The 27,621-nt window shown below is 43.5% G+C and overlaps 1 protein-coding gene across 2 annotated transcripts in view; it reads left to right on the forward strand.

The window, feature by feature from the left end:
* The first annotated feature begins 1,310 nt into the window (after positions 1–1,310).
* Positions 1,311–27,621, forward strand: part of LOC139406541 (C3 and PZP-like alpha-2-macroglobulin domain-containing protein 8) — a 53,554-nt gene continuing 27,243 nt past the window's right edge. For both annotated transcript variants that reach the window (XR_011634002.1, XM_071149231.1), the window contains exons 1-20: positions 1,311–1,617; positions 10,391–10,542; positions 11,363–11,385; positions 11,894–12,059; positions 12,306–12,358; positions 12,911–12,928; positions 13,614–13,668; positions 13,769–13,882; positions 16,157–16,241; positions 16,372–16,480; positions 16,613–16,840; positions 16,985–17,155; positions 17,528–17,656; positions 22,319–22,511; positions 22,730–22,905; positions 25,123–25,272; positions 25,374–25,535; positions 25,627–25,769; positions 26,013–26,075; positions 26,864–27,095. Coding sequence is in view for 1 of the 2 variants with exons in the window: in XM_071149231.1 (XP_071005332.1) it covers positions 1,541–1,617; positions 10,391–10,542; positions 11,363–11,385; positions 11,894–12,059; positions 12,306–12,358; positions 12,911–12,928; positions 13,614–13,668; positions 13,769–13,882; positions 16,157–16,241; positions 16,372–16,480; positions 16,613–16,840; positions 16,985–17,155; positions 17,528–17,656; positions 22,319–22,511; positions 22,730–22,905; positions 25,123–25,272; positions 25,374–25,535; positions 25,627–25,769; positions 26,013–26,075; positions 26,864–27,095 (2,499 nt within the window). In the remaining variant the exon portion in view is untranslated. The remainder of the gene's footprint in view (positions 1,618–10,390; positions 10,543–11,362; positions 11,386–11,893; positions 12,060–12,305; positions 12,359–12,910; positions 12,929–13,613; positions 13,669–13,768; positions 13,883–16,156; positions 16,242–16,371; positions 16,481–16,612; positions 16,841–16,984; positions 17,156–17,527; positions 17,657–22,318; positions 22,512–22,729; positions 22,906–25,122; positions 25,273–25,373; positions 25,536–25,626; positions 25,770–26,012; positions 26,076–26,863; positions 27,096–27,621) is intronic.

A 27,621-nucleotide genomic window follows, 5' to 3' on the forward strand; every position in this document is an offset into this window, starting at 1 on the left:
TGGAAGTATGCAAGTGCTCATTCAGGGGAGATGAGTGTACCGATTTCTATTACAGTTGTCAGTGCTGACAGTTTGCCACTTGAGGGGGCCAAAGGTTTATCTGAGCAGTGTGAACACTCCACAAGCATTGAAACCCAGATTATGAATTTGACAGGTTAATTTGAAAGAACCTGCTATTTATTCTAACACTATTCCTTATTACACATCCCCATGTTAAGAGGTTTTTCATGCAATATTGCATGCAAACAACGTTAAATTAAATTCATAGTTGGCGCTATTATTTCAGATTAATCAAAGATCATGCCTGGGTTAATTAGGCTGCTAAATAAACTGAACACTGATTCGTACAAAATGTAATGCCAACTGCCAGGAGATCTTACTCTTGACTAGACATTCACCTGATGGAAAGGAGTTTAGCTGTACTTTATTGGCGTTAAGGCCACCGAGGCCAGGGCAATGAGTGACTTGTCTGAACTGTTGAGTCTGCATGAACTAGGCTACTAGGAGCAGTTCTGACTCGCACCAGCAGGAACAATAGCTTTGAAAAGCAGGAACAAAAGCTTTGGAACTTCAAAGAGGCGAGGAGGCACAGTTGGAGACGAGAAGGAAAGCAGGCCGATAAATTGATAAACATGATCTAACATCTCTTTTCTGTCGTGAGACATTTGAGGGGGTGGGAGGACACTAATAATCTGTAATGCTGAAATATGAGAGAACGGAATTGAGGCAGATGAATAAAGCAAGCAAAAAGAGGACTATGTGCATTGAGGTCTGCAGAAAAAGCAGTGGTGTAAAGTACTTAAGTAAAATACTTTAAAGTACTACTTAAGTCATTTTATGTGGTATCTGTACTTTACTACTTATATTTTTCACAATTTTTTACTTTTACTTCACTACATTCCTAAAGAAAATAATGTACTTTTTCCCTGACACCCAAAAGTTACATTTTGAATGGAAAATGGAAAATAATGGTCTAATTCACACACTTATCAAGAGAACATGCCTGGTCATCCCTACTGCCTCTGATCTGGCAGACTCACTAAACACATGCATCGTTTGTAAATCATGTCTGAGAGTTAGAGTGACCCTGGCTATCCGTAAATTTAAAAAACCTAGAAAATATGGCCGTCTGTTTTGCTTAAAATAAGGAATTTGAAATAATTTATCCTTGTACTTTTACTTTTGATACTTTTACTAAAGTATAATTTTACTGGGTTACTTTTACTTGAGTCATTTTCTATTGAGGTATCTTTACTTTTACCCAAGTATAACAACTGGGTACTTTTTCCACCACTGGAAAAAAGCCAATTGCCCCAAAACGGGATTTCTAGAAGTGGGATGATAACTTGATCCTCGCTTGCCGATTCGAGGCAAAAATTGGCGCCCACACATCAGTGCTTCAATGGATAGGCTACGTAAGAATGATAGGCTGTTCGAAGCTACTGTACATTTGAAGATTTGAGAAAAAGTTAAGTCTGAACTCCCGAGAGCGACTTTATAACCCACCCCACGGGAAACTGAATGTAGGCTACTATTGAAAATGTTGAGGTCCTACTGGACAGCGTTGAGTCTGTCGTGGACTTTATTAATCTGCAGAAGTTATGCACAAGAAAGACAGTAAGTGGTTGACCTAATTTTATTGTATATTAATTAACATGTTGCCATTTTTACTGTAATAAGCAAAACCACCATGCTTCATCTCTGTTCACACCAAGTTTAACAGATCAAACACTGCCTAGTGTGTTACTTTTACAAATAGTATTGTTTTGTATTTCTATCGTTTTTTATCATTAACGAGAAGCTGCATTTTGCATTTAAGGAATGAATACTGGGTTGTTGGAATGACATGCATTTATCAAGGGTGTTTGTTCGTTCTTCCATGAATGTGAAACAATGTATTAAACTCACTTTACATGTTCAGAGCCCTAGTTGCGGTTGGTTTGATGGTGCTGTCCGCCCGTTTTTACTTGGAGTTAAAAAAATAAAGTCGTTTGTATATAGGTCCCTATGACTGCTCTTCTACTGCAAGAAGTGTTTTAGAGCTCATTTACAAAAAGATAGTCAGATTTGCAACTTTTCTGTTTACATTAGCCTTGGATGTGTTTCCACTAGTTACCGCAGCCACAAGTCAAAATAGGCTATATCCTAAAAATTCCTGAAAACAATTAGCTCTTTTTTTGAAAGGTTAGGTTAGACATAATGTTAGCAGTGTGTTAGTCAGTGCTAGACTTGGACTGAAATAGGTGCCGGTACACATTTTCGTGCAGGAACTCCACAATACTTTTGAGCTAATATTCTATAAAACGAAAAGTCGCTCAAGCAGTTGATCATTTGAGGTGTCGGTACTCCGCTCCAGTGAGCTCCTGCCCAAGTCGAGCACTGGAATTTAGAGTTAAGGTTAGGTTTAAAATGTTATTTTAAAAAGATAAATTGCAAAAATAGGTTTAGCCATAATTATGACTTTGTGGCTATGGTAACTAGTGACGATCCTTGTATATGGTGCGGCTAAAAACGAATTCCTGCTTCATTTGAGTGCAGCTATAAGCATACCGTAAATACCATAGTAAAAAGACAAACAAAATAAGGATAGAAATTCTAACTATACAGGAGCTTCTCATTTTTAAACCATTTTGCACATGGTTTTGCACACTTGATTAATGCAATGATTCACACACGTGTGGGTATTTTAAGCCTTTAACTTTCAATTACTGGTATTGAGTTAATTATCTCAGGGACATCTCTATGTATTGGCCAATGACAGGCTTTGAAGCCACTGGTCGGCCATATTGGCACTACTCAGAAAAAGCAGTCCTCCAAATCAAAGTTTATTGGTAGTGTACATAATTAAGCATTTTTCTCTGCACCCGCTACAACATCTGCTTATGTTACTAGCTCCTTACAATGCTGTATAATGTCAAACAAGTACACACATAATAAAACATTTACTTAAATAAATCTAAGAAATAAAGAAATGTCGGAAATGGTCCAATTATCAACCCAAATAGCACTGCAACAGTAATCTAAATGTAATCTATACGTACAGTGCATTCGGAAAGTATTAAGACCCCTTTACTTTTTCCACATTTTGTTACATTACAGCCTTATTATAAAATGTATTACATATTTTTTTTACTCATCAATCTACACACAATAGCCCACAATGACAAAGCGAAAAAAAAGGTTGAGACATTTCTGCATATTTATTACAAATAAAAAACAAAAATACCTTATTTACATATGTATTCAGACCCTTTACAATGAGACTCGAAATTGAGCTCAGGTGCATCCTGTTTCCATTGATTGTTCTTGAGATGTTTTTACAACTTGATTGGAGTCCACCTGTGGTAAATTAAATTGATTGGACATGATTTGGAAAGGCACAAGCCTGTCTATATAAGGTCCCATATTTGACAGTGCATGTCAGAGCAAAAACAAAGCTTTGAGGTTGAAGGAATTGTCCGAGGAGCTAAGACAGGACTGTGTCGAGGCACAGATCTGGGGAAGGATACCAAAACATTTCAGCAGCATTGAAGGTCCCTAAGAACACAGTGGCCTCCATCATTCTTAAATGGAAGAAGTTTGGAACCACTAAGACTCTTCCTAGAGCTGGCTGTCTGGCCAAACTAAGCAATAAAGGTAGAAGGGCCTTGGTCAGGGAGGTGACCAAGCATCCGATGGTCACTCTGACAGAGCTCCAGAGATCCTCTGTGAAGATGGGAGAACCTTCCATAAGGACAACCATCTCTGCAGCAGTCCACCAATCAGGCATTTATGGTAGATGGCCAGACAGAAGCCACTCCTTAGTAAAGGCACATGACAGTCTGCTTGGAGTTTGCCAAAAGGCACCTAAGGATTCTCAGACCATGAGAAATAGGATTCTCTGGTCTGATGAGACCAATATTGAACTCTTTGGCCTAAATGCCAAGCGTCACGTCTGGAGAAAACCTGGCACCATCCCTGAAGCATGGTGGTGGCAGCATCATGCTGTGGGGATGTTTTTCAGTGACAGGGACTGGGAGATTAGTCAGGATCGAGGCAAAGACGAACGGAGCAAAGAACAGAGAGATCCTTGATGAAAACCTGCTCCAGAGCACTCAGGACTTCAGACTGGGGTGAAGGTTCACCTTCCAACAGAACAACGACCCTAAGCGCAGGCTCCCCATCCAACCTGACAAAGCTTGAAAGGAACTGCAGAGAAGAATGGGAGAAACTCCCCAAATACAGGTGTGCGACGCTTGTCGCGTCATACCCAAGAAGATTCAAGGCTGTAATCGCTGCCAAAGGTGCTTGAACAAAGTACAGAGTAAAGGGTCTGAATAAATGTGATATTTCAGTTTTTTATTTTTCATAAATTTGCAAAAATGTATTATAACCTGTTTTGGCTTCATTATGGGGTATTGTGTTTAGATTGATGAAGGAAAAAAACTATTTAATTAATTTTACAATAAGGTGTAATGAACACGATGAGAGACAGGGACCTGGTTTCAAGCACAGGGCGCAGCAGGTGTTTATTTGTACAGGACCACAGGAGGAGGCAGGTAGCTGGGTCCAGGGGCAGGCTGAAGGTCATACACAGGAGGTCCAAAAAGGCAACAGTACAGGCAAGGAAAGGTTAGTAACGTCGTCCGGGAGATCAGGCAATAGGTTGATAACAGGAAATCCAATAGGCTAAAGTACTTAACACCATAGTACCCTCCAAACTCGTCATCAAGCTAAAGACCCTGCGTCTCGACCCGCCCTGTGCAACTGGGTACTGGACTTCCTGACGGTCCGCCCCCAGGTGGTGAGGGTAGGTAACAACATCTCCACCCCGCTGATCCTCAACACTGGGGCCCCACAAGGGTGTGTTCTGAGCCCTCTCCTGTACTCCCTGTTCACCCATGACTGCGTGGCCATGCACGCCTCCAACTCAATCATCAAGTTTGCAAACGACACTACAGTGGTAGGCTTGATTACCAACAACGACGAGACAAGGAGGAGGTGAGGGCCCTCGGAGTGTGGTGTCAGGAAAATAACCTCACACTCAACGTCAACAAAACAAAGGAGATGATCGTGGACTTCAGGAAACAGCAGAGGGAGCACCCCCCTATCCACATCAACGGGACAGTAGTGGAGAGGGTAGTAAGTTTTATGTTCCTCGGTGTACACATAACGGACAAACTGAATTGGTCCACCCACACAGACAGCGTGGTGAAGAAGGCGCAGCAGCGCTGAAGAGAGGGAGTACAGAAGGGGACTGAGCACGCACCCCTGAGGAGCCTCTGTGTTTAGGATCAGCATGGCGGATGTGTTGTTACCTACCCTTACCACCTCAGGGCGGCCCATCAGGAAGTCCAGGATCCAGTTGCAGAGGGAAGTGTTTAGTCCCAGGGTCCTTAGCTTAGTGATGAGCTTTGAGGGCACTAGGGTGTTGAATGCTGAGCTGTAGTCAAAGAATAGCATTCTCACATAGGTGTTCCTTTTGTCCAGGTGTGAATGGGCCGTGTGGAGTGCAATAGAGATTGCATTATCTGTGGATCTGTTGGGGGCGGTATGCAAATTTGAGTGGGTCTAGGGTTTCTGGGATGATGGTGTTGATGTGAGCCATGACCAGCCTTTCAAAGCATTTCGTGGCTACAGATGTGAGTGCTACGGGTGGGTAGTCATTTATACAGGTTACCTTAGTGTTCTTGGGCACAGGGACTATGGTGATCTGCTTGAAACATGTTGATATTACAGACTCAGACAGGGAGAGGTTGAAAATGTCAGTGAAGACACTTGCTAGTTGGTCAGTGCATGCTCGGAGTACACGTCCTGGTAATCTGTCTGGCACTGCGGCCTTGTGCATGTTTCAGTGTTACTTGCCTCGAAGCGAGCATAGAAGTTATTTAGCTCGCCTCGTAGGCTCGTGTGACTGGGCAACTCTCGTCTGTGCTTTCCTTTTTCAATCTGTTATAGTTTGCAAGCCCTGCCACATCCGACGAGCGTTAGAGCTGGTGTAGTACGATCCGATCTTAGTCTTGTATTGATGCTTTGCCTGTTTGATGATTTGTCAGAGGGCATAGCGGGATTTCTTATAAGCTTCCGGGTTAGAGTCCCGCTCCTTGAAAGCGGCAGCTCTACCCTTTAGCTCAGTGCAATTGTTGCCTGTAATCCATGGCTTCTGTTTGGGGTATGTATGTACAGTCACTATGGGGACAACGTCCTCAATGCACTTATTGATGAAGCCAGTGACTGATGCGGTGTTCTACTCAATGCCATCGGAAGATTCCCGGAACATATTCCAGTCTGTGCTAGCAAAACAGTCCTGTACTATAGCATCTGCTTCATCTGATCACTTTTTTATAGACCGAGTCACTGGTGCTTCCTGCTTTAATTTTTGCATGTAAGCAGGAATCAGGAGGATAGAATTATGGTCAGATTTGCCAAATGGAGGGCGAGGGAGAGCTTTGTACTCGTCTCTGTGTGTGGAGTAAAGGTAGTCTATAATTTTTTTTCTCTCTGGTTGCACATTTAACATGCTGATAGAAATTAGGTAAAACTGATTTAAGTTTCCCTGCATTAAAGTCCCCGGCCACTAGGAGCACCACCTCTGGGTGAGCGTTTTCCTGTTTGCTTATGGGGGTATACAGCTCATTGAGTGTGGTTTTAGTGCCAGCATCGGTCTGTGGTGGTTTGTAGACAGCTACGAAAAATACAGATGAAAACTCTCTAGGCGGATAGTGTGGTATACAGTTTATCAACAAAACCTTGAGACTCCCTTAGATATTGTGCATCAGCTGTATGCATAGGCCCCCGCCCCGTATCTTACCAAAAGCTGCTGTTCCATCCTGCCGGTAGAGTGTATAAACCTCCAGCTGTATGTTGTTAACGTCTTCGTTCAGCCACGACTTGGTGAAACATAAGAAATTACAGTTTTTAATGTCCCGTTGGTAGGATATACGTGCTTTCAGTTTGTCCCGTTTATTTTTTCCAGCGATTGAACGTTAGCTAGCAGGATGGAAGACAAAGGCAGATTAGCCATTCGTCGCCTGATCCTCACAAGGCTCCCTGATCTTTTTCCGCAAAATCTCAGTTTTCTTCTCCAGCCTATGACAGGGATCTGGACCTGGTCAGGTGTCTGTAATATATCCCTCCCGTCCGACTCATTGAAGAAAAACTCTTAGTCTAAACTGAGGGGAGTAATCTCAGTTCTGATGTCCAGAAGCTCTTTTCGGTTTTAAGAGATTGTAGCAGCAACATTATGTACAAAAGAAGTTACGAACAACGCGAAAAAACAAACAAAATAGCATCCCCTCGCCATCACTGACTCACACCTGTATTTGGGGAGTTTCTCCCATTCTTGTCTGCAGATCCTCTCAAGCTCTGTCAGGTTGCATGGGGAGCGTCGCTGCACAGCTATTTTCATGTCTCTCCAGTGATGTTCGATCGGTTTCAAGTCCGGGCTCTGGCTGGGCCACTCAAGAACATTCAGAGACTTGTCCCGAAGCCACTCCTGTGTTGTCTTGGCTGTGTGCTTAGGGTCGTTGTCCTGTTGGAAGGTGAACCTTTGCCCCAGTCTGAGGACCTGAGCACTCTGGAGCAGATTTTCATCAAGGATCTCTCTGTGGGCCTCCCGGGTGGCGCAGTGGTTAAGGGCGCTGTACTGCAGCGCCAGCTGTGCCATCAGAGTCCCTCCCGGCCGCGACCGGGAGGTCCGTGGGGCGACGCACAATTGGCCTAGCGTCGTCCGGGTTAGGGAGGGATTGGTCGGTAGGGATCTCCTTGTCTCATCGCGCACCAGCGACTCCTGTGGTGGGCTGGGCGCAGTGCGTGCTAGCCAAGGTTGCCAGGTGCACGGTGTAGCCTCCGACACATTGGTGCGGCTGGCTTCCGGGTTGTATGCGCGCTGTGTTAAGAAGCAGTACGGCTGGTTGGGTTGTGTATCGGAGGACGCATGACATTCAGCCTTCGTCTCTCCCGAGCCCGTACGGGAGTTGTAGCAATGAGACAAGATAGTAGCTACTACAACAATTGGATACCACGAAATTGGGGAGAAAAAGGGGTAAAATTCTTTGCTTTCCCTCAATCCTGACTAGTCTCTCAGTCCCTGCTGCTGAAAAACATCCCCACAGCATGATGCTGCCACCACCATGCTTCACCGTAGGGATGGTGCCAGGTGTCTTCCAGACATGACGCTTGGTATTCAGGCCAAAGAGTTTAATCTTGGTTTCATCTGAACAGAGAATCTTGTTTCTCATGGTCTGAAAGTCTTTGGGTGCCTTTTGGCAACTCCAAGCGGGCTGTCATGTGCCTTTTTCTGAGGAGTGTCTTTCGTCTGGCCACTCTACCATAAAGGCCTGATTGGTGGACTGCTGCAGAGATGGTTGTCCTTATGGAAGGTTCTCCCATCTCCACAGATGATCTCTGGAGCTATGTCAGTGACCATCGGGTGCTTGGTCACCTCCCTGAACAAGGCCCTTCTACCATTATTGCCTAGTTTGGCCTTGACGGCCAGCTCTAGGAAGAGTCTTTCTTGGTGGTTCCAAACTTCTTCCATTTAAGAATGATGGATGCTACTGTGTTCTTGGGGACCTTCAATGCTGCTGAAATGTTTTGCTACCTTTGCCCAGATCTGTGCCATCAAAACAATCCTGTCTCGGAGCTCTACGGACAATTCCTTCAACCTCATGGCTTGGTTTTTGCTCTGACATGCACTGTCAACTCTGGGACCTTATATAGACAGGTGTGTGTAGAAACATCTCACCGGAGCTCAATTTTGAGTCTCATAGCAAAGGGTCTGAATTCTTATGTAAATAAAGTATTCGTTTTTTTATTTGTAATAAATTAGCAAACATTTCCAAAAACCTTTTTTTGCTTTATCATTATGGGGTATTGTGTGTAGATTGATGAGGGAAACATTTATTAAGGCTGTAAACGTAACAAAATGCGGAAAAAGTCAAGGGGTCTGAATACTTTCCAAATGCACTGTACTGTGGGAGACATCTTTTAAATAGAGATTTGAATCTAGATCCGTCTCTTTACACTACACACGTATCTCTCCTGGACCTAGTTTGTGCTGTCAAAGTGATGTAGTGTGAAGAGGCCCTGCTGTCAACAGTATTCCAGAGACTAACTGTGGAGAAGTCTGCTGTGTTAATAATTTCAAAGGGTTACAAGCTGTGCTGCAAAATGCTCCAGAGGGGAGCCCAGCCCACCACACCATTGAGATCGCTATGGGACTAATACCAGCTTTCCTAACAAAAGAACGTCAGTCCTCAAGCACTTGAGACTGAGCTCTGAGGAGGCATGCAGAAACCACTGTGACGTTCAATGCATCATTAAAATAAGCATGGTCCTCAGCACCTGACGCAAGCTTATCAAAAAGCTGCTTGAACTTGCTGCAGATCAAACACTGAGAGTCAATTTCCTCCTATTATCTTTCTATTCCCAAAGCCCCATTTTCCAAGGGATTTTCTCATGACTCTGTGTGACTTAGATTGCCTCTGGCCCCCAAGCACTGTAATGTTAACCACCTGATCTGATACTAAGACATGCAATTGGGTTGGTGGATTCAATGCTCATTCTAATTTGGTTGATCCTGAGGAAAGTTTAAAATTGGAGATCCCATGTCTGGAAAACAAACTATCACACCTGAATGACACAGATTACTTTTTGAAAATGTTTTTGTTAATTTTAACTCGTGAAAAAAGGGAAATAAGCAAGTAATAATGCAGTAGTAACAGTCATGTAATAGTTTGATTAAAGTTCCATATGGAACCTTAGTATGCCTCCAAACTAAGGTCAGTGAACTTCTGGAACTCTTTAAAAACTGCCAGTGAACCCCTTGCGCCGCTCTCATTTACGGTGGTCCTCAGCCAACCAGTGGTAAAAATGCAATTGTACTTTCAGAATGTTTTATGTGCTTCTGCAGATGACCTTTGGCCTCCGACCCTTCTGACAGCCGTCTTCCCTTGACTAAATGTCAGAGTTGACTTTTTTTAATCTTGGTCATTATGTTTAAAAAACAACTAGGTTACATCAGAAGTGGTGCCAGACCACCCAACGAGAACACTAGAGCAGAGCTCTTTTGGCTGACAGGTACTGTGTCCCTACTATCCTCGCAATTAAACCTGATCTCACTTTGCAAATCCCTTGAGGACTCTGTGTGTGCGTGTGTGTGTGTATATCGATACTGTCTTGTGTAACATCATAAACAGCCATATTTGGAGGCCAGGAGGAGGGTGAAGTTGGGGCCGATGGTGTGTTGATATTGGGTGTTGCTGCTTGCTCGAAGCATACTGGAATAAGAATGATCTACCTATCAGAAAATGAAAAAAAAACAGCAAACACCAAATTTGTGAACCCCTGGCTGTAAGTTTCTATGATGCACTGTCTGTTGACCAACACCCCTCTCATTCCTGGACACTAGGGGTTACCTAATCGCTGCTCCCTCAGTGTTCCGCGCTGGTGTGGAGGAGGCCTTGAGTGTCACAATCTTCAACGCTGTAGAGGAGACGCACGTCCAGGTCCAGCTCTCTGTGAAGGGTGAGACAGTGGCGTACAGCCATGGCACAGTGCTAGGTGAGGACCCCCCCCCCCCCCACACACACAAGCTAACATAGGAGCACACACCACCATTTCTTACACTGAGAGTGCACACACACTTACAGGGGAACACACAGCATGAGGCTGATTGACCTGTCGGGTGCAGTGTATATTCTGACCTCACAGGGCCCTTAACGGATGTCGCTTTTGATATGGGGTTTATTGTTAAGCCTGGCTTGTCTAACCAGGCTATTGTGTATCTATGTGGGATTTGTTTGACAGCAGTACAAATAGATGGGACTTCAGCGCTTCATTGAAAGAGCCTGCAGCTGTATCTCCTGCAGAGAGTGCATCACTCCAGTTCCACTGGTCTTTCTTTACTCTGGCAATTAATTGATATCCTTGATTGGGTTGTCACTAGTTACGACAGTCATAAAGTCAATATTGGCTTTATCGTAAAAATTCATGATGTTTCCTTTTCAGGGTTAGGCATAAGGTATGCAGTGTGGTTATGGTTTGGTTTAAAGTCAGATTTTATTAATAGAAATTGTAGAAATAGGTGGGGTTTAGCCATAATTATTAATCTGTGGCTGTGGTAACTAGTGACGACCCCTTGATTGGCCAGAGATTCAACAGAACTGTTTATTGTGATGTATCAAAGGTTTAACCGGGCAGTATATAACTATGGTTCTTGATTACTGTAAACTGCAAGGACGGAAACCAGTATACACTGTGGCACTCAAGGCCCGGTGTTGATGTTCCTTGATCAAACCACACAATCACAAGAACTCAAATCATTTTGATCGGAATATTTTGCCTTGTTTTGTGTGATTTTATTCATTTTTTTCCATTTCAGACAAAGGCACAATCAAATTAAAGGTGAGAGCGACGTCATTGTGTTTAATGGCATTTCTGTCTATCGTTTGTTAATTGATTTTTATCTTTGTTGTGTAGTGTTGTGAATAAAAACATAATTGTTGTTTCAAGAGTGTAAAATGGTTGTGGCTCCAGCTGCACAGTAGTGAGATCCCAGTCAGTTTGACCATATTCCACAGATGACATGCAAAACAAAACTAACATAATTTGTATGTGAACATCTGCCTTTTTGCACATTCATTTGGAATAAGGTAATAGCCTCAAATATAATATGGAACAGCTGTTGATGTGCATGTAAGGGTCTGCAGGCCCCAAAGGCTGGAATGGATCAATCCAACATTCACAACTTGATTCCTCCACTCCTCTAACCCCCACCCCTGTCTTTATCAAATATAGTCTCGTATTGTCCATTGTGGTTGCTAGGCACTTTAGCAAGGGGTTTGACACGGGTCTGTGTGGTGTTGTGTTAGGTACCGCATTCTGAAGATATATGTGCCCTTCCTGGTTTCAGGTCCCTCGTGGTCTGAGAGGTCAGGCCCATCTGAAGGTGTGGGGGAATCGCCACATCACTGAGCGGGGGTATATCTTCCACAACTACACCACTGTCACTGTGGACAGCAAGGGCACAGCCGTCTTCATCCAGACGGATAAGCCAGTCTACAAGCCCAAACACAAAGGTCTCAGCCTTCCAGGCCCTTCCAGTAGCAGCCATTGTCCTACTCATAAACCTCTACTGTAGATAGATTTATTCATCGGCCATTGTGTGTTGTAAGAAGCCAGTCTTAATAGCAGCCCAGGAGAAAGCTAATGAGGATGTGAGAGGGACAGAGAGAGATTGAGAAGAGAGAGAGATGGATTGTTTATTGCACTCTACATTAGAAATGCATTGAAATGGGTAATAATCTGTGCCTCTCTCAACCCAGTGCTCATCAATGTGTACTCTGTCACTCCGGATCTGAGGCCGGTCAATGACAAGGTAATGCACCCAGTCTCTCACATCAAAGCCAAGACATCACACCCACTTACAGGAAATTAATGGGATATGAAATATGAGAATCAGGTGTGTTGACCTAATGTTTATCAGTGGGCCTTGATTCCAGGCAGCTGGCCTCCTCTCCTTTGATGTGTTATGGCTTTAAATGAAGGGTGGCATCAAGCTAGTTTTCACACACCTATTTTTCCAACATTCTGTCAGAGGGTAGTGAAGTGGGGGAAACCTGGCCTGAGCCTGAATGCACACTAAATGTACAGTAACCTATTTACCGTCACAAACCTTGCCATTTCTGCTACAATTATTTAGAAATGGCTCCAAATATATAGTTGCCGCTGTGTAGACAGTGTGTTTATTGATGGCTGGAGCTATAAAGGTCTGCTGCTGGCAAAGGCCAACGCTCGCACTCACAGATGGATGATTGTTGGAGAGGGGGGAGGAGGTGTAGATATTTTGCCATGTGGCTGTGCAGTTTGTCTAATGTGTGTGCTGTCCTTGACACATTTTTTTTTACTCTTCTTCTTCTCCTGGTTGCAGATTGAGGCCTACGTTTTGGTAAGTGGAGGGAGGGACCACCTGGACCTAGAGGGAGGGCCACGGGACATTGGGGGTTTAGTCTCCCAACCCCAGGCAGGAGATTACAGGGCAGGGAAGGGCTCAATTTGATAACAGGCCTGGGCTTTGAGTTCCAGCCTGGCCCTTACATCTTGCCCAGCTAATGATGTACACCTCCTCTCTATCTCTTCTCCATCTCTCTCTCTTCTCAATCTCTCTCTGTCCCTCTCACATCCTCTTGTGCTCTGTCTGCGGTATCTTTACTGGGCAAATATGCTGCTTGGTGTTAAAATGTCTGAGGAAGCTCTGGAAACGGGCTCAGCTCAGTGACTAAGAAACTGTGTAGCTGTTTGTGTTATTCTGTCACTTGCAGCCTGCAGTCCCGTGCCCCTCTTGGTCAGGGAAGTGTCTGTGCGAGTGGCTGAAATTAACTGATTGACAGCCGTTAGTGTTAGTTTTTCCCCTTGAGTCAGAGCCAGGTCAATGTATGTAAGAAGTAGCTTACTGTAGGATTTCATCACGCAGGGGTTACCCCCAATATATTTATTAGCATAACCCTTACATAACTTTACTCATGAGTACTTATGTAAGTTCACATCTTTCAGGTAGGGAGAAACAGAGTAATGCATACTTTGATGAAAGTAGAATCTCTCGATCAACTGTGTATTCATACTCTGGGTTGCAGGACCCAAGAGGGTCTCGGATGGTCCAGTGGAAAGGGCTTAAACCCCTCTGCTGTGGTGAGAAACTCCCTATGTCATCATTATCATCATCTACTGTGTAGTGACTGCTGTAGTTCATGTGGCGTTGATCTTTTTTGACCCCTGCTTCTCTCCTCAGGGGTCATCAACATGAGTTTCCCTCTCTCAGACCAGCCCGTGTTTGGAGAGTGGTTCATCTTTGTAGAAGTGCAGGGGCACACCTACAACAAGTCCTTTGAAGTGCAGAAGTATGGTGAGTTGCTACTTGCTACCTGAAAGTGACCATTTATCAAATCAAACAACATTTTATTTGTTGCATGCTCCGAATACAACAGGTTTACCGTGAAATGCTTAGTTACGAGCTCTTTCCCAACAATGCAGAATTTAAATGAAAGAATGCATTTTTTTTCTCGCAAATAACAAGAAAAAGGAAATAGTAACACAATAAAATAACAATAGCGAGGCTATATACAAGGAGTACCGGTACTGAGTCAATGTGCAGAGGTACGAGGTAGTGGAGGTAATATGTACATGTAGGTACATCTAGGCTATTAGGTAGCAGCTGCAACAGCGTTTGTGTCTATATGTGAGTGTGTTTGTGTGGCGTCAATATGCGTGTGTGTTTTGTGTGTGTGAGCGTATGTAGTGTGTGTGTGTGTGTGTGTGTGTGTGTGTGTGTGTGTGTGTGTGTGTGTGTGTGTGTGTGTGTGTGTGTGTGTGTGTGTGTGTGTGTGTGTGTTGGAGTGTCAGTGTAGTATGTGTGTGCATAGAGCCAGTGCAAGAATAGCGGGTCAATGCACATAGTCCGGGTAGCCATTTTGATTAACTGTGTTGGTGTGTTTGAACCATGATAGGTCCTTAGTGATGTGGACACCGAGAAATTTGAAGCTCTCAACCCGCTCCACTACAGCCCTGTCGATGTGAATGGGGGCATGCTCGGCCCTTGGTTTCCTTTCATCCATGATCATCCCCTTTGTCTTGCTGACGTTGAGGAAGAGGTTGTTGTCCTGGCACCACACTGCCAGGTCTCTGACCTCCTCCCTGTAGGCTGTCTCATTGTTGTCGGTGATCACTCCAACCACCGTCGTGTCATTGGCCAACTTAACGATGGTGTTGGAGTCGTGCGTGGGGCATGGGGCAACAAGGAGTACAGGAAGGGACTAAGTATGCACCCCTGAAGGGCCCCCGTGTTAAGGGTCAGCGTGGTGGATGTGTTGTTGCCTACCCTCGCCACCGGCCCGTCAGGAAGTCCAGGATCCAGTTGCAGAAGGTTTTTAATATCAGGGTCTTTAGTTTAGTGATGAGCTTGGAGGGAGCTATGGTGTTGAACACTGAGCTGTAGTCAATGAACAGCATTCTCACATAGGTGTTCCTTTTGTAGAGGTAGGAAAGTGGATTGCAATAGAGATTGTGTCATCTGTGGGTCTGTTGGGGTGTTATGCGAATTGGAGTGGGTCCAAGGTATCTTGGATGATGGTGTTGATCTGAGCCATGACCAGCCTTTTAAAGCATTTCATGGTTACAGATGTGAGTGCTATGGGGCGATAGTCATTTAGACAGGTTACCTAGGCATTCTTGGGCACAGGGACTATTGTGGTCTGCTTGAAACATGTAGGTATTACAGACTGGGTTAGGGGCAGGTTGAAAATGTCAGTGAAGACACTTGGCAGCTGGTCAGCGCATGTTCTGAGTACGCGTCTTGGCAATCTGTCTGCCGCCCTGCGGCCTTGTGAATGTTAACCTGTTTACAGGTCTTAGTCACATTGGCTATGGAGAGCATGATCACACAGCCGTCCGGAACAGCTGGTGCTCTCATGCATATTTCAGTTTTTGCTTTCCTCGAAGTGAGCATAGAAGGTAAACTACATGACCAAAAGTATATGGACACCTACTCGTCGAAAATCTCATTCCAGAATCATGGGCACTAATATGGAGTTGGACCCCCTTTGCTGCTATAACAGCCTCAACTCCTCTGGGTAGGCTTTCCACTAGATGTTGGAACATTGCTGCGAGGACTTGGTTCCATTCAGCCACGATGCATTAGTGAGGTCGGGCACAGATGTTGGGCGATTAGGCCTGGCTTTCAGTCAACGTTCCAATTCATCCCAAAGGTGTTCGATGGGGTTGAGGTCAGGGCTCTGTGCATGCGAGTCAAGTTCTTCCACACTGATCTCGACAAACCATTTCTGTACGGACCTTGCTTTGTGCACAGGGACATTGTCATGCTCAACAGGAAAGGGCATTCCCCAAACTGTTGCCACAAAGTTGAAGGCACAGAATTGTCTAGAATGTTGCAGCGTTAAGTTTTCCTTCACTGGAACTAAGGGGCCTAGCCCGAACCATGGACCAACTCCATACTAATGCCCAGGATTTTGGAATGAGATGTTCAACGAGCAGGTGTCCACATACTTCTGGTCATGCAGTGTATGTTCAAAGACCCTTCTGTTTGAGGTGGTATTTATAGGTTTGAACTGGGACTGTATAACCATGTTGTGGACCCCTCTACCTATTCCTCTACTCCACACAGTGATGCCCAAGTTTGAGCTGGTGATAGACCCTCCACGGTACATCCGGGACCTGAACATGTGTGAACAGGCCACCGTGAAGGCCAGGTGAGTGACTAACTCACAGGATTCACCTCATTCTAATGTGATGCTCTAACACATACTGTTCTTTGAGCATTCGAGAGGCAAAGTAGCAGCTCTACTCCTGTTTGAACACAAATGACTTTTCTCTCTTTAGGTATACCTTTGGGAAGCCTGTGACCGGGAAGATGACACTGAACATGACTGTGAATGGAGTTGGGTACTACCGACATGAGGTGGGCCATCCTGTGGTCAAGACCATGGAGGTGAGTCAACCCAGCTCTAGTGTTGAAGAATCTAAAACAGGAAAATGGAATCACATTCAAATCTGCTGAGTTTCCCCTTTTTAGGATTAATTTAAGATATTTAAGTCTGTCTGTTTCATCCACTATTATTAGATCAAAGGCTCAGCATCCTTCAGCTTGTGTGTCAAAGACATGATGCCCCTGGATGTGGCTGATCACTTCCGGGGCACGGTGAGCATGTGGGTGTCAGTGACCAGCGTGGACGGAGGGAGGCAGACCATGTTCGATGATTCCACCCCAGTTCACAAGCAGCGTATCGACATCAAATACTCAAAGGACACTCGTAAACAGTTCAAGCCTGGTCTGCCCTACAAGGGAAAGGTAAGAGACAGCCAAAGGTATTCATACCACTGACTTCACATGGCCTCTATCAAGGGAAGCTGGACTGTACAAGACTTGGGTTCACTTATGCGTCTCCATGCGAGAGACCTGACTGTCTGTCCACCCTGTCCTTCTGTCCACCAGGTAGAGGTAACCTATCCTGACGGTAGCCCAGCGGATGGGGTGCGGGTGCGTGTGAAGGCGGAGCTGACCCCTAAGGACAACGTGTACACCAGCGAGCTGACGTCCAGGGACGGCCAGGCAACATTCGAGATCCCCTCCATCCCCACTGCTGCCCAATACGTCTGGCTGGAGGTCAGTAGACCTTGGAGATGGAGAGTTTGAGGGAGAGAGAGGTGTAAATGAACATGGTTAGGGCTTAGTTAGCTTCTCATCATTTTTTATTGATTTATTTAACCTTTATTTAACTAGGCAAGTCAGAGCTTTTCATAAAACTGAGCGCTGGAGAGTTGGTTATGATTTGCGAGAACAGAGAAATGTGAAATGAAGATGCAGTGAAATGTCCGTTAAAATGTTTGTAAACAGGTGCTAGTCAACAAAGTTGAACAATTTATCAGCTAAGCTTAGTGGGCTGAGGCTGTTAGGTGCAATCAGGATTTTGTTTGATGTCATAGTCTAGAGACCGGAGTGTATTGCTGGGTTAAATCCTGTGGTGTTGTGCCCCAGACCAAGGTGACAGCTATAGATGGCCGTCCGGCTGGAGACCAGTACCTCCCCAGCTACCTGTCTATCAGCAGCTGGTACTCCCCCAGCAAGTGTCACATCCAGATCCAGAGCCTCAGTGCTCCTCTGAAGGTAGGCACACCACTCACTCTACTATCATTACTTTACTATCCACTTTACTCCACTTTACTATCATTACTTTACTATCCATTTTACTGCACTTTACTATCATTACTTTACTATCTACTTTACTCCACTTTACTATCATTACTTTACCATCCACTTTACTATCATTACTTTACTATCCACTTTACTATCATTACTTTACTATCTACTTTACTCCACTTTACTATCATTACTTTACTATCCATTTTACTGCACTTTACTATCATTACTTTACTATCTACTTTACTCCACTTTACTATCATTACTTTACTACCCACTTTACCATCATTACTTTACTATCCACTTTACTATCATTACTTTACTATCCACTTTACTATCATTACTTTACTATCCACTTTACTCCACTTTACTATCATTACTTTACTATCCATTTTACTATCAATACTTTACTATCCACTTTACTCCACTTTACTATCATTACTTTACTATCCACATTATTCCACTTTACTCCACTTTACTATCCACTTTACTATCATTACTTTACTATCCACATTATTCCACTTTACTCCACTTTACTATCATGACTTTACTATCCATTTTACTGCACTTTACTATCATTACTTTACTATCTACTTTACTCCACTTTACTATCATTACTTTACTATCCACTTTACTATCATTACTTTACTATCCACTTTACTATCATTACTTTACTATCATTACTTTACTATCCACTTTACTCCACTTTACTATCAATACTTTACTATCCACATTATTCCACTTTACTCCACTTTACTATCATTACTTTACTATCCACTTTACTCCACTTTACTATCATTACCGTACTATCCACTTTACTATCATTACTTTACTATCTACTTTACTCCACTTTACTATCATTACTTTACTATCCACTTTACTCCACTCTACTATCATTACTTTACTATCCACTTTACTCCAGTCTACTATCATTACTTTACTATCCACTTTATTATCATTACTTTACTATACACCTTTACTCCACTCTACTATCATTACTGTGCTATCCACTTTACTCCACTCTACTATCGTTACTGTACTTTCCACTTTACTCCACTCTACTATCGTTACTGTACTATTCACTTTACTCCACTCTACTATCATTACTTTACTATCTACTTTACTCCACTTTACTATCATTACTTTACTATCCACTTTACTATCATTACTTTACTATCCACTTTACTCCACTTTACTATCATTACTTTACTATCCACTTTACTATCATTACTTTACTATCATTACTTTACTATCCACTTTACTCCACTTTACTATCAATACTTTACTATCCACATTATTCCACTTTACTCCACTTTACTATCATTACTTTACTATCCACTTTACTCCACTTTACTATCATTACCGTACTATCCACTTTACTATCATTACTTTACTATCTACTTTACTCCACTTTACTATCATTACTTTACTATCCACTTTACTCCACTCTACTATCATTACTTTACTATCCACTTTACTCCAGTCTACTATCATTACTTTACTATCCACTTTACTATCATTACTTTACTATACACCTTTACTCCACTCTACTATCATTACTGTGCTATCCACTTTACTCCACTCTACTATCGTTACTGTACTTTCCACTTTACTCCACTCTACTATCGTTACTGTACTATTCACTTTACTCCACTCTACTATCATTACTTTACTATCTACTTTACTCCACTTTACTATCATTACTTTACTATCCACTTTACTATCATTACTTTACTATCCACTTTACTCCACTTTACTATCATTACTTTACTATCCATTTTACTATCAATACTTTACTATCCACTTTACTCCACTTTACTATCATTACTTTACTATCCACATTATTCCACTTTACTCCACTTTACTATCATTACTTTACTATCCACTTTACTATCATTACTTTACTATCCACATTATTCCACTTTACTCCACTTTACTATCATTACTTTACTATCCATTTTACTGCGCTTTACTATCATTACTTTACTATCTACTTTACTCCACTTTACTATCATTACTTTACTATCCACTTTACTATCATTACTTTACTATCCACTTTACTATCATTACTTTCCTATCATTACTTTACTATCCACTTTACTCCACTTTACTATCATTACTTTACTATCCACATTATTCTACTTTACTCCACTTTACTATCATTACTTTACTATCCACTTTACTCCACTTTACTATCATTACTGTACTATCCACTTTACTATCATTACTTTACTATCTACTTTACTCCACTTTACTATCATTACTTTACTATCCACTTTACTCCACTCTACTACCATTACTTTACTATCCACTTTACTCCACTCTACTATCATTACTTTACTATCCACTTTACTATCATTACTTTACTATCCACCTTTACTCCACTCTACTATCATTACTGTTCTATCCACTTTACTCCACTCTACTATCGTTACTGTACTATCCACTTTACTCCACTCTACTATCGTTACTGTACTATTCACTTTACTCCACTCTACTATCATTACTTTACTATCTACTTTACTCCACTTTACTATCATTACTTTGCTATCCACTTTACTCCGCTCTACTATCATTATGTTACTATCTACTTTACTAGCATTACTTTACTATCCACTTTACTCCACTTTACTATCATTACTTTACTATCCACTTTACTCCACTTTACTATCATTACTGTGCTATCCACTTTACTCCACTCTACTATCGTTACTGTACTTTCCACTTTACTCCACTCTACTATCGTTACTGTACTATTCACTTTACTCCACTCTACTATCATTACTTTACTATCTACTTTACTCCACTTTACTATCATTACTTTACTATCCACTTTACTATCATTACTTTACTATCCACTTTACTCCACTTTACTATCATTACTTTACTATCCATTTTACTATCAATACTTTACTATCCACTTTACTCCACTTTACTATCATTACTTTACTATCCACATTATTCCACTTTACTCCACTTTACTATCATTACTTTACTATCCACTTTACTATCATTACTTTACTATCCACATTATTCCACTTTACTCCACTTTACTATCATTACTTTACTATCCATTTTACTGCGCTTTACTATCATTACTTTACTATCTACTTTACTCCACTTTACTATCATTACTTTACTATCCACTTTACTATCATTACTTTACTATCCACTTTACTATCATTACTTTCCTATCATTACTTTACTATCCACTTTACTCCACTTTACTATCATTACTTTACTATCCACATTATTCTACTTTACTCCACTTTACTATCATTACTTTACTATCCACTTTACTCCACTTTACTATCATTACTGTACTATCCACTTTACTATCATTACTTTACTATCTACTTTACTCCACTTTACTATCATTACTTTACTATCCACTTTACTCCACTCTACTACCATTACTTTACTATCCACTTTACTCCACTCTACTATCATTACTTTACTATCCACTTTACTATCATTACTTTACTATCCACCTTTACTCCACTCTACTATCATTACTGTTCTATCCACTTTACTCCACTCTACTATCGTTACTGTACTATCCACTTTACTCCACTCTACTATCGTTACTGTACTATTCACTTTACTCCACTCTACTATCATTACTTTACTATCTACTTTACTCCACTTTACTATCATTACTTTGCTATCCACTTTACTCCGCTCTACTATCATTATGTTACTATCTACTTTACTAGCATTACTTTACTATCCACTTTACTCCACTTTACTATCATTACTTTACTATCCACTTTACTCCACTTTACTATCATTACTTTACTATCCGTTTTACTATCATTGCTTTACTATCCACTTTACTCCACTTTACTATCATTACTTTACTATCCACATTATTCCACTTTACTCCACTTTACTATCATTACTTTACTATCCACCTTTACTCCACTCTACTATCATTACTGTACTATCCACTTTACTCCACTCTACTATCGTTACTGTACTATCCACTTTACTCCACTCTACTATCGTTAATGTACTATTCACTTTACTCCACTCTACTATCATTACTTTACTATCTACTTTACTCCACTTTACTATCATTACTTTGCTATCCACTTTACTCCGCTCTACTATAATTATGTTACTATCTACTTTACTAGCATTACTTTACTATCCACTTTACTCCACTTTACTATCATTACTTTACTATCCACTTTACTCCACTTTACTATCATTACTTTACTATCCATTTTACTATCATTACTTTACTATCCACTTTACTCCACTTTACTATCATTACTTTACTATCCACATTATTCCACTTTACTCCACTTTACTATCATTACTTTACTATCCACTTTACTATCATTACTTTACTATCCACATTATTCCACTTTACTCCACTTTACTATCATTACTTTACTATCCACTTTACTCCACTTTACTATGATTACTTTACTATCTACTTTACTCCACTTTACTCCACTTTACTATCATTACACATAATCAGGGCTCCAACACCACCATTGAAACATGGGGCACATATCATATATGGATTGTATGTTAAGAGTAATAACAGAGTACTACTTATACTATTATAATCATTATGATGCCCATATTGTAAAGGTTTATTCTGAATGTTGTGTTTAGATCGGTGAGGAAGCTGAGGTCACTCTGAAGTCCACCTGTCCCTGTAACTTTACCCTACACTATGAGATTGCCTCCAGAGGGAACATTATCCAGTCTGGCCAGCAGCAGTCCAACGCTACAGCCCAAAGAAGCAAGAGGGCAGCGGTCACCTTCGACAAGAACATCCACACAACCCAGCAGCCCAGTGGCTCTGGTCAGTACTAGAGTCCCAGATGAGAAGTCTATTTTGTTCCATAATGAAGAGCGGAGTATTTTGACTAATTGACACAATGTTTGTACCAAATGTTCCAATACATTCTGCTAAGAATACATAGAGGATAGTTTGTCAAACTCTGTATATATGGCTCTGAATCCCCCCTCAGTCTCTTCTCTCCCTCTTCTTCCCCTCTTTCTCTTCCCACGCCCCTCCAGATCCGGCGGCCTCCTCCCCACAGGACGAGACAGACAGCTGTATGTCGGTGCTGCATTTCCCCGTGACCCACGCCATGGCGCCGCTCAGCCGCCTCCTGGTCTACTACGTGAGGGAGAATGGAGAGGGCGTCACTGACAGTCTACAGATCCCTGTACAGCCCAGCTTTGAGAACCAGGTACCCTAACAATACCTCCATCTCTCTCTGAGTCCTTGCATCCCTCACTGTGCACTGTACACAGTCCTGCCTGTACACACAGTCCTGCCTGTACACACAGTCCTGCCTGTACATAGTCCTCCCTGCACACACAGTCCTCGCTGTACACACAGTCCTCCCTGTACACACAGTCCTGCCTGTACACACAGTCCTCCCTGTACACACAGTCCTGCCTGTACACACAGTCCTCCCTGTACACACAGTCCTGCCTGTACATAGTCCTCCTCCCTGTACACACAGTCCTCCCTGTACACACAGTCCTGCCTGTACACACAGTCCTGCCTGTACATAGTCCTGCCTGTACACACAGTCCTGCCTGTACACACAGTCCTGCCTGTACACACAGTCCTCCCTGTACACACTGTCCTGCCTGTACAAACAGTCCTGCCTGTACATAGTCCTCCCTGTACACACAGTCCTGCCTGTACACACAGTCCTGCCTGTACACACAGTCCTCCCTCTACACACAGTCCTCCCTGTACACACAGTCCTCCCTGTATACACAGACCTCCCTGTACACACAGTCCTCCCTGTACACACAGTCCTGCCTGTACACACAGTCCTGCAGTCCTGCCTGTACACACAGTCCTGCCTGTACACACAGTCCTGCCTGTACACACAGTCCTCCCTGTACACACTGTCCTGCCTGTACAAACAGTCCTGCCTGTACATAGTCCTCCCTGCACACACAGTCCTGCCTGTACACACAGTCCTGCCTGTACATAGTCCTGCCTGTACACACAGTCCTGCCTGTACACACAGTCCTCCCTGTACACACTGTCCTGCCTGTACAAACAGTCCTGCCTGTACATAGTCCTCCCTGCACACACAGTCCTGCCTGTACACACAGTCCTGCCTGTACACACAGTCCTGCCTGTACACACAGTCCTCCCTCTACACACAGTCCTCCCTATACACACAGTCCTGCCTGTACACACAGTCCTGCCTGTACATAGTCCTCCCTGTACACATAGTCCTCCCTGTACACACAGTCCTGCCTGTACATAGTCCACCCTGTACACATAGTCCTCCCTGTACACATAGTCCTCCCTGTACACACTGTCCTCGCTCTACACACAGTCCTCCCTGTACACACAGTCCTCCCTGTACACACAGTCCTGCCCGTACACACAGTCCTCCCTGTACACCCAGTCCTCCCATTCTCTGTGAGAATGATAGGTAGGTCTATCATGGTTGCCAGTCTGCCTAACCCCAACTCCTGCCAGGCAACAAAGGACATGGCTAAACAGAAACACACAGGCAACCAGACCACGTTCAGTTTGGGATGACAGAGACGTTGCCCACTATTTTTGTGCGGTTTCCAGTTGACTTGAGTACCATAGTTGACTGAAGTCCCATTCTATACTACAGTGGGATCCCCAGTGCCAGTGAGTTCCTGTAAACAACCAGCTGTGTTGGCCCATGAGCTCCCTAGTTGCTGGCTGCATTAGGTGGGGTGTGTTAAGTCCTTCCCTGGATATTTTACTGCAACCTGGTATGCAATCAGTGAGGTAGGGGGAGGTGTGTGTGTGGCTACCTGCATGGACATGATGAGACAGAGACTGTGTGTGTGTGTAACAGTATAACTTTAGTCCGTCCCCTCGCCGGGCTCGACCCAGGGACCCTCTGCACACATCAACAACAGTCACCCTCGAAGTATCGTTACCCATCGCTCCACAAAAACCGCGGCCCTTGCAGAGCAAGGGGAACCACTACTTCATGGTCTCAAAGCGAGTGATGTCACCGATTGAAATGCTATTAGCCCGCACCACCGCTAACTAGCTAGCCATTTCACATCCGTTACACGTGCGTGTGTGCGTGCATGCGTGCGTGTGGCAATGAATGGGGTCATGACAGGCAGGATGATGAAGGGTTGGATTTGGAGACCAGTGGAACACATTACCAGGGCTAATTTGGGCTAGTGTGTGAAAACCGGTTTGGGGTGTGACAGTTTAGGGCTGTCATTCTCTGTCTTCAAGCCCTGCATTTAACTGTTGACACCTGACCATAAAGACATCACATCACGGCTTCAGCTATGGTTCTCACAGGAGCACTCACAGTTCAGTTGAAAGTCTCTGTGGATGATGTCTCCAATCAAACAAGGCATTTCACTGTACTTGTGCATGTGACATTAAAATGTGATCTGTATATTTTTTTTGTATCGCCTATTTTCTGTAGGTGTCTGTCTCTCTGTCCACCAATGAGTCGATGCCAGGTGACCATATCAGTCTGCGTGTCAGTGGTGAGAAGGGCTCCTGCGTTTGTGTCGCCACCGTGGACAAGAGCCTCTATCTCCTCAAGCCAGACTTCCAGCTCAGTCCAGACAAGGTCTGTCTCCCTCCATCTTACCTTATATCTAATCTATAGTACAACTAATCTATATTCAGACAGGAAATGAATTGAAGCCATCCATGTCCACTGTTCTGTAGGTGTTTAAAGAACTGGCAGACTTTGACGTGTCCGATGCCTTCGGAGTCCCCAAAGACGACGGGCACTTCTGGTGGCCCGGGCTGTCGTCTAGCCGACGGAGGCGTTCTTCAGTGTTCCCATGGCACTGGGACATCACTAAAGATGCCCGCTTCGCCTTCACGGTAAGGGCAATACTCCGTCACCAATCAATCACCTGATGTGGCATAAGATCTTCAGTGTAGATCGCTTTTACAATGTGTGTCTGTGTAACAGGAGACTGGCCTGGTGGTGATGACTGACATGGTGAGCCTGAACCACAGACAGAGTGGAGGGATGTACACGGACGAGGCCGTTCCCGCCTTCCAGCCTCACACATCCACGCTGGTGGCAGCCATGAACTCTCGCACCATGCCCAGGTAGCTACAGGCACAGAGCCAGGTTTCTGCCCCCTGGAGCTAACCACTGTGCCCCACTAGTATCTGAAGTAGAAACTGGCCCTATATCTTTAATCCTCCAGATAAACATTATACACACGGTGTGCCTTAACACATGTCAGCAAGGGTTTAGAGACAATCCATTTTCCAATTCCGGGTTATTGCATCCAGTTCCATAATGAAAGGCCTTTATTGATGTCAGGTTGTGTTGTGTTTTGGTTGCAGAGCAGAGAAGCGCAGACGGACATTCTTCCCGGAGACGTGGGTGTGGCACTGCGTCAATGTCAGGTACTGGAATAGCTACATCATCTGTGCGTGTGTGTGCGCGCGTGTGTGTTTGAGTGAGTGGGTGGGGATGGTCTCAGCTGCATCAGATTGTGGGGATTTGGTGGCGTTCCAGATCTGTAAACTTGGAAGATGGAGGAGTGGGTGGGGAAGGAGGGGTAAGGGAGTACATATTTGAGAGGGGATATTTCACCACTCGTTGACTGTCCATTATTTTCTCCCAGTGGGTGTGAATGTGGCTCATTTAAGCAGGGTTGGAACACACACCGGCTTTCTCAACAGCTCCTTCCATTCATTTCCAGCCAATATAAATGAACTGGCCATATGTTTCCATATGCTTGATTCCTTTGGTCAGAGTTGTGTTCTGCCTAATTTCCTATTCAATCCAACGCTTTGATTTTCCATATTGAGTGTATCAAAGTAGTTTTTGGGTGACTTTCATCAAAAAGAAGGGCATTAGTCATTTCCGAGAACGTTTATTATGCTCTGTGAAAGCTGGCCAAAACCAACGTCAGTATGAGTAACAATGATCTCACCCATCTATACCGAACACCTAACTGCCTGTTTTTAAACCTATGTATTGCTATGGGCAGAACATTACTTAGTTACAGCTGTTGTCCTAATAAGACACATACGGTATTAGATCAATCCCATTAGTGTCGTAATGTTCTTGTTCCAAACATTCGTCAGAAGCACTGTTTGCTATGGGGTCATGCTTAGAGAAAATTGCTTTGTTGGAATCTTGCATTATCGTCTGTGTTTCAGTTTTTCCCAAAAATCTGTTTTAACAGTGATGTCACTGGGGAAGCTGAGTTGCGATTGGACGTTCCAGACTCCATTACCACCTGGGTGACGGAGGCCATTGGCTTGTCAGAGGAGAAGGGGCTGGGCCTTTCCAAGAGGGTGGAGCTTCGTACCTTCAAGCATTTCTTCGTAGACTTCACCCTCCCCTACAGTGTGATACAGGGGGAGCAGACCAAAGTACCGCTGACCGTTTACAACTACTTGTCTAGCTGCGCAGAGGTGAGGGGCTGAGGAAAGGGGCGGATCTAAACCATGACCATCAAATAGAAATATTTACGCTTGGAGCAGAGCAATCCAGTCCTAATATGACCATAAGTGTGTCCATCCTCCATCATGGTGTTGGCAGATGAGCCTGTTAAAGTGCTGTGCGTGCTGCTCTGTAATGTCATGTTAGGTGATTATGTGGGCCAATGGAGCCCTCGCTTTGATGTCCGCCTGAACATGTGATTCTTATATTTCCTGGAAAGTTATTTACGACTTGTGGCATGTGGATAATGAACAGTGAAACGATCTGACAGCATTACCGGGTCCTCTGCGAAATTTGGACAATGACTGGAACTTAATCCTTCAGGGAGCCTGAGAGCAATGAGTCAGTCTGCATGGAAAATGTGCAATGTGATTAGAAAATTCCCCAAAATCCTTTAAGAGCTTTGAGGAGGTCACACTGCATGAAAGAACGGAGCGTAGAGCAGATATGATGCAATCATGTCCTGTCAGAAAAACTCCACCTCTGTTGTGTTAACGC

This window comes from Oncorhynchus clarkii, chromosome 4 (genome assembly GCF_045791955.1).
Source record: "Oncorhynchus clarkii lewisi isolate Uvic-CL-2024 chromosome 4, UVic_Ocla_1.0, whole genome shotgun sequence".
NCBI lineage: Eukaryota > Metazoa > Chordata > Actinopteri > Salmoniformes > Salmonidae > Oncorhynchus > Oncorhynchus clarkii.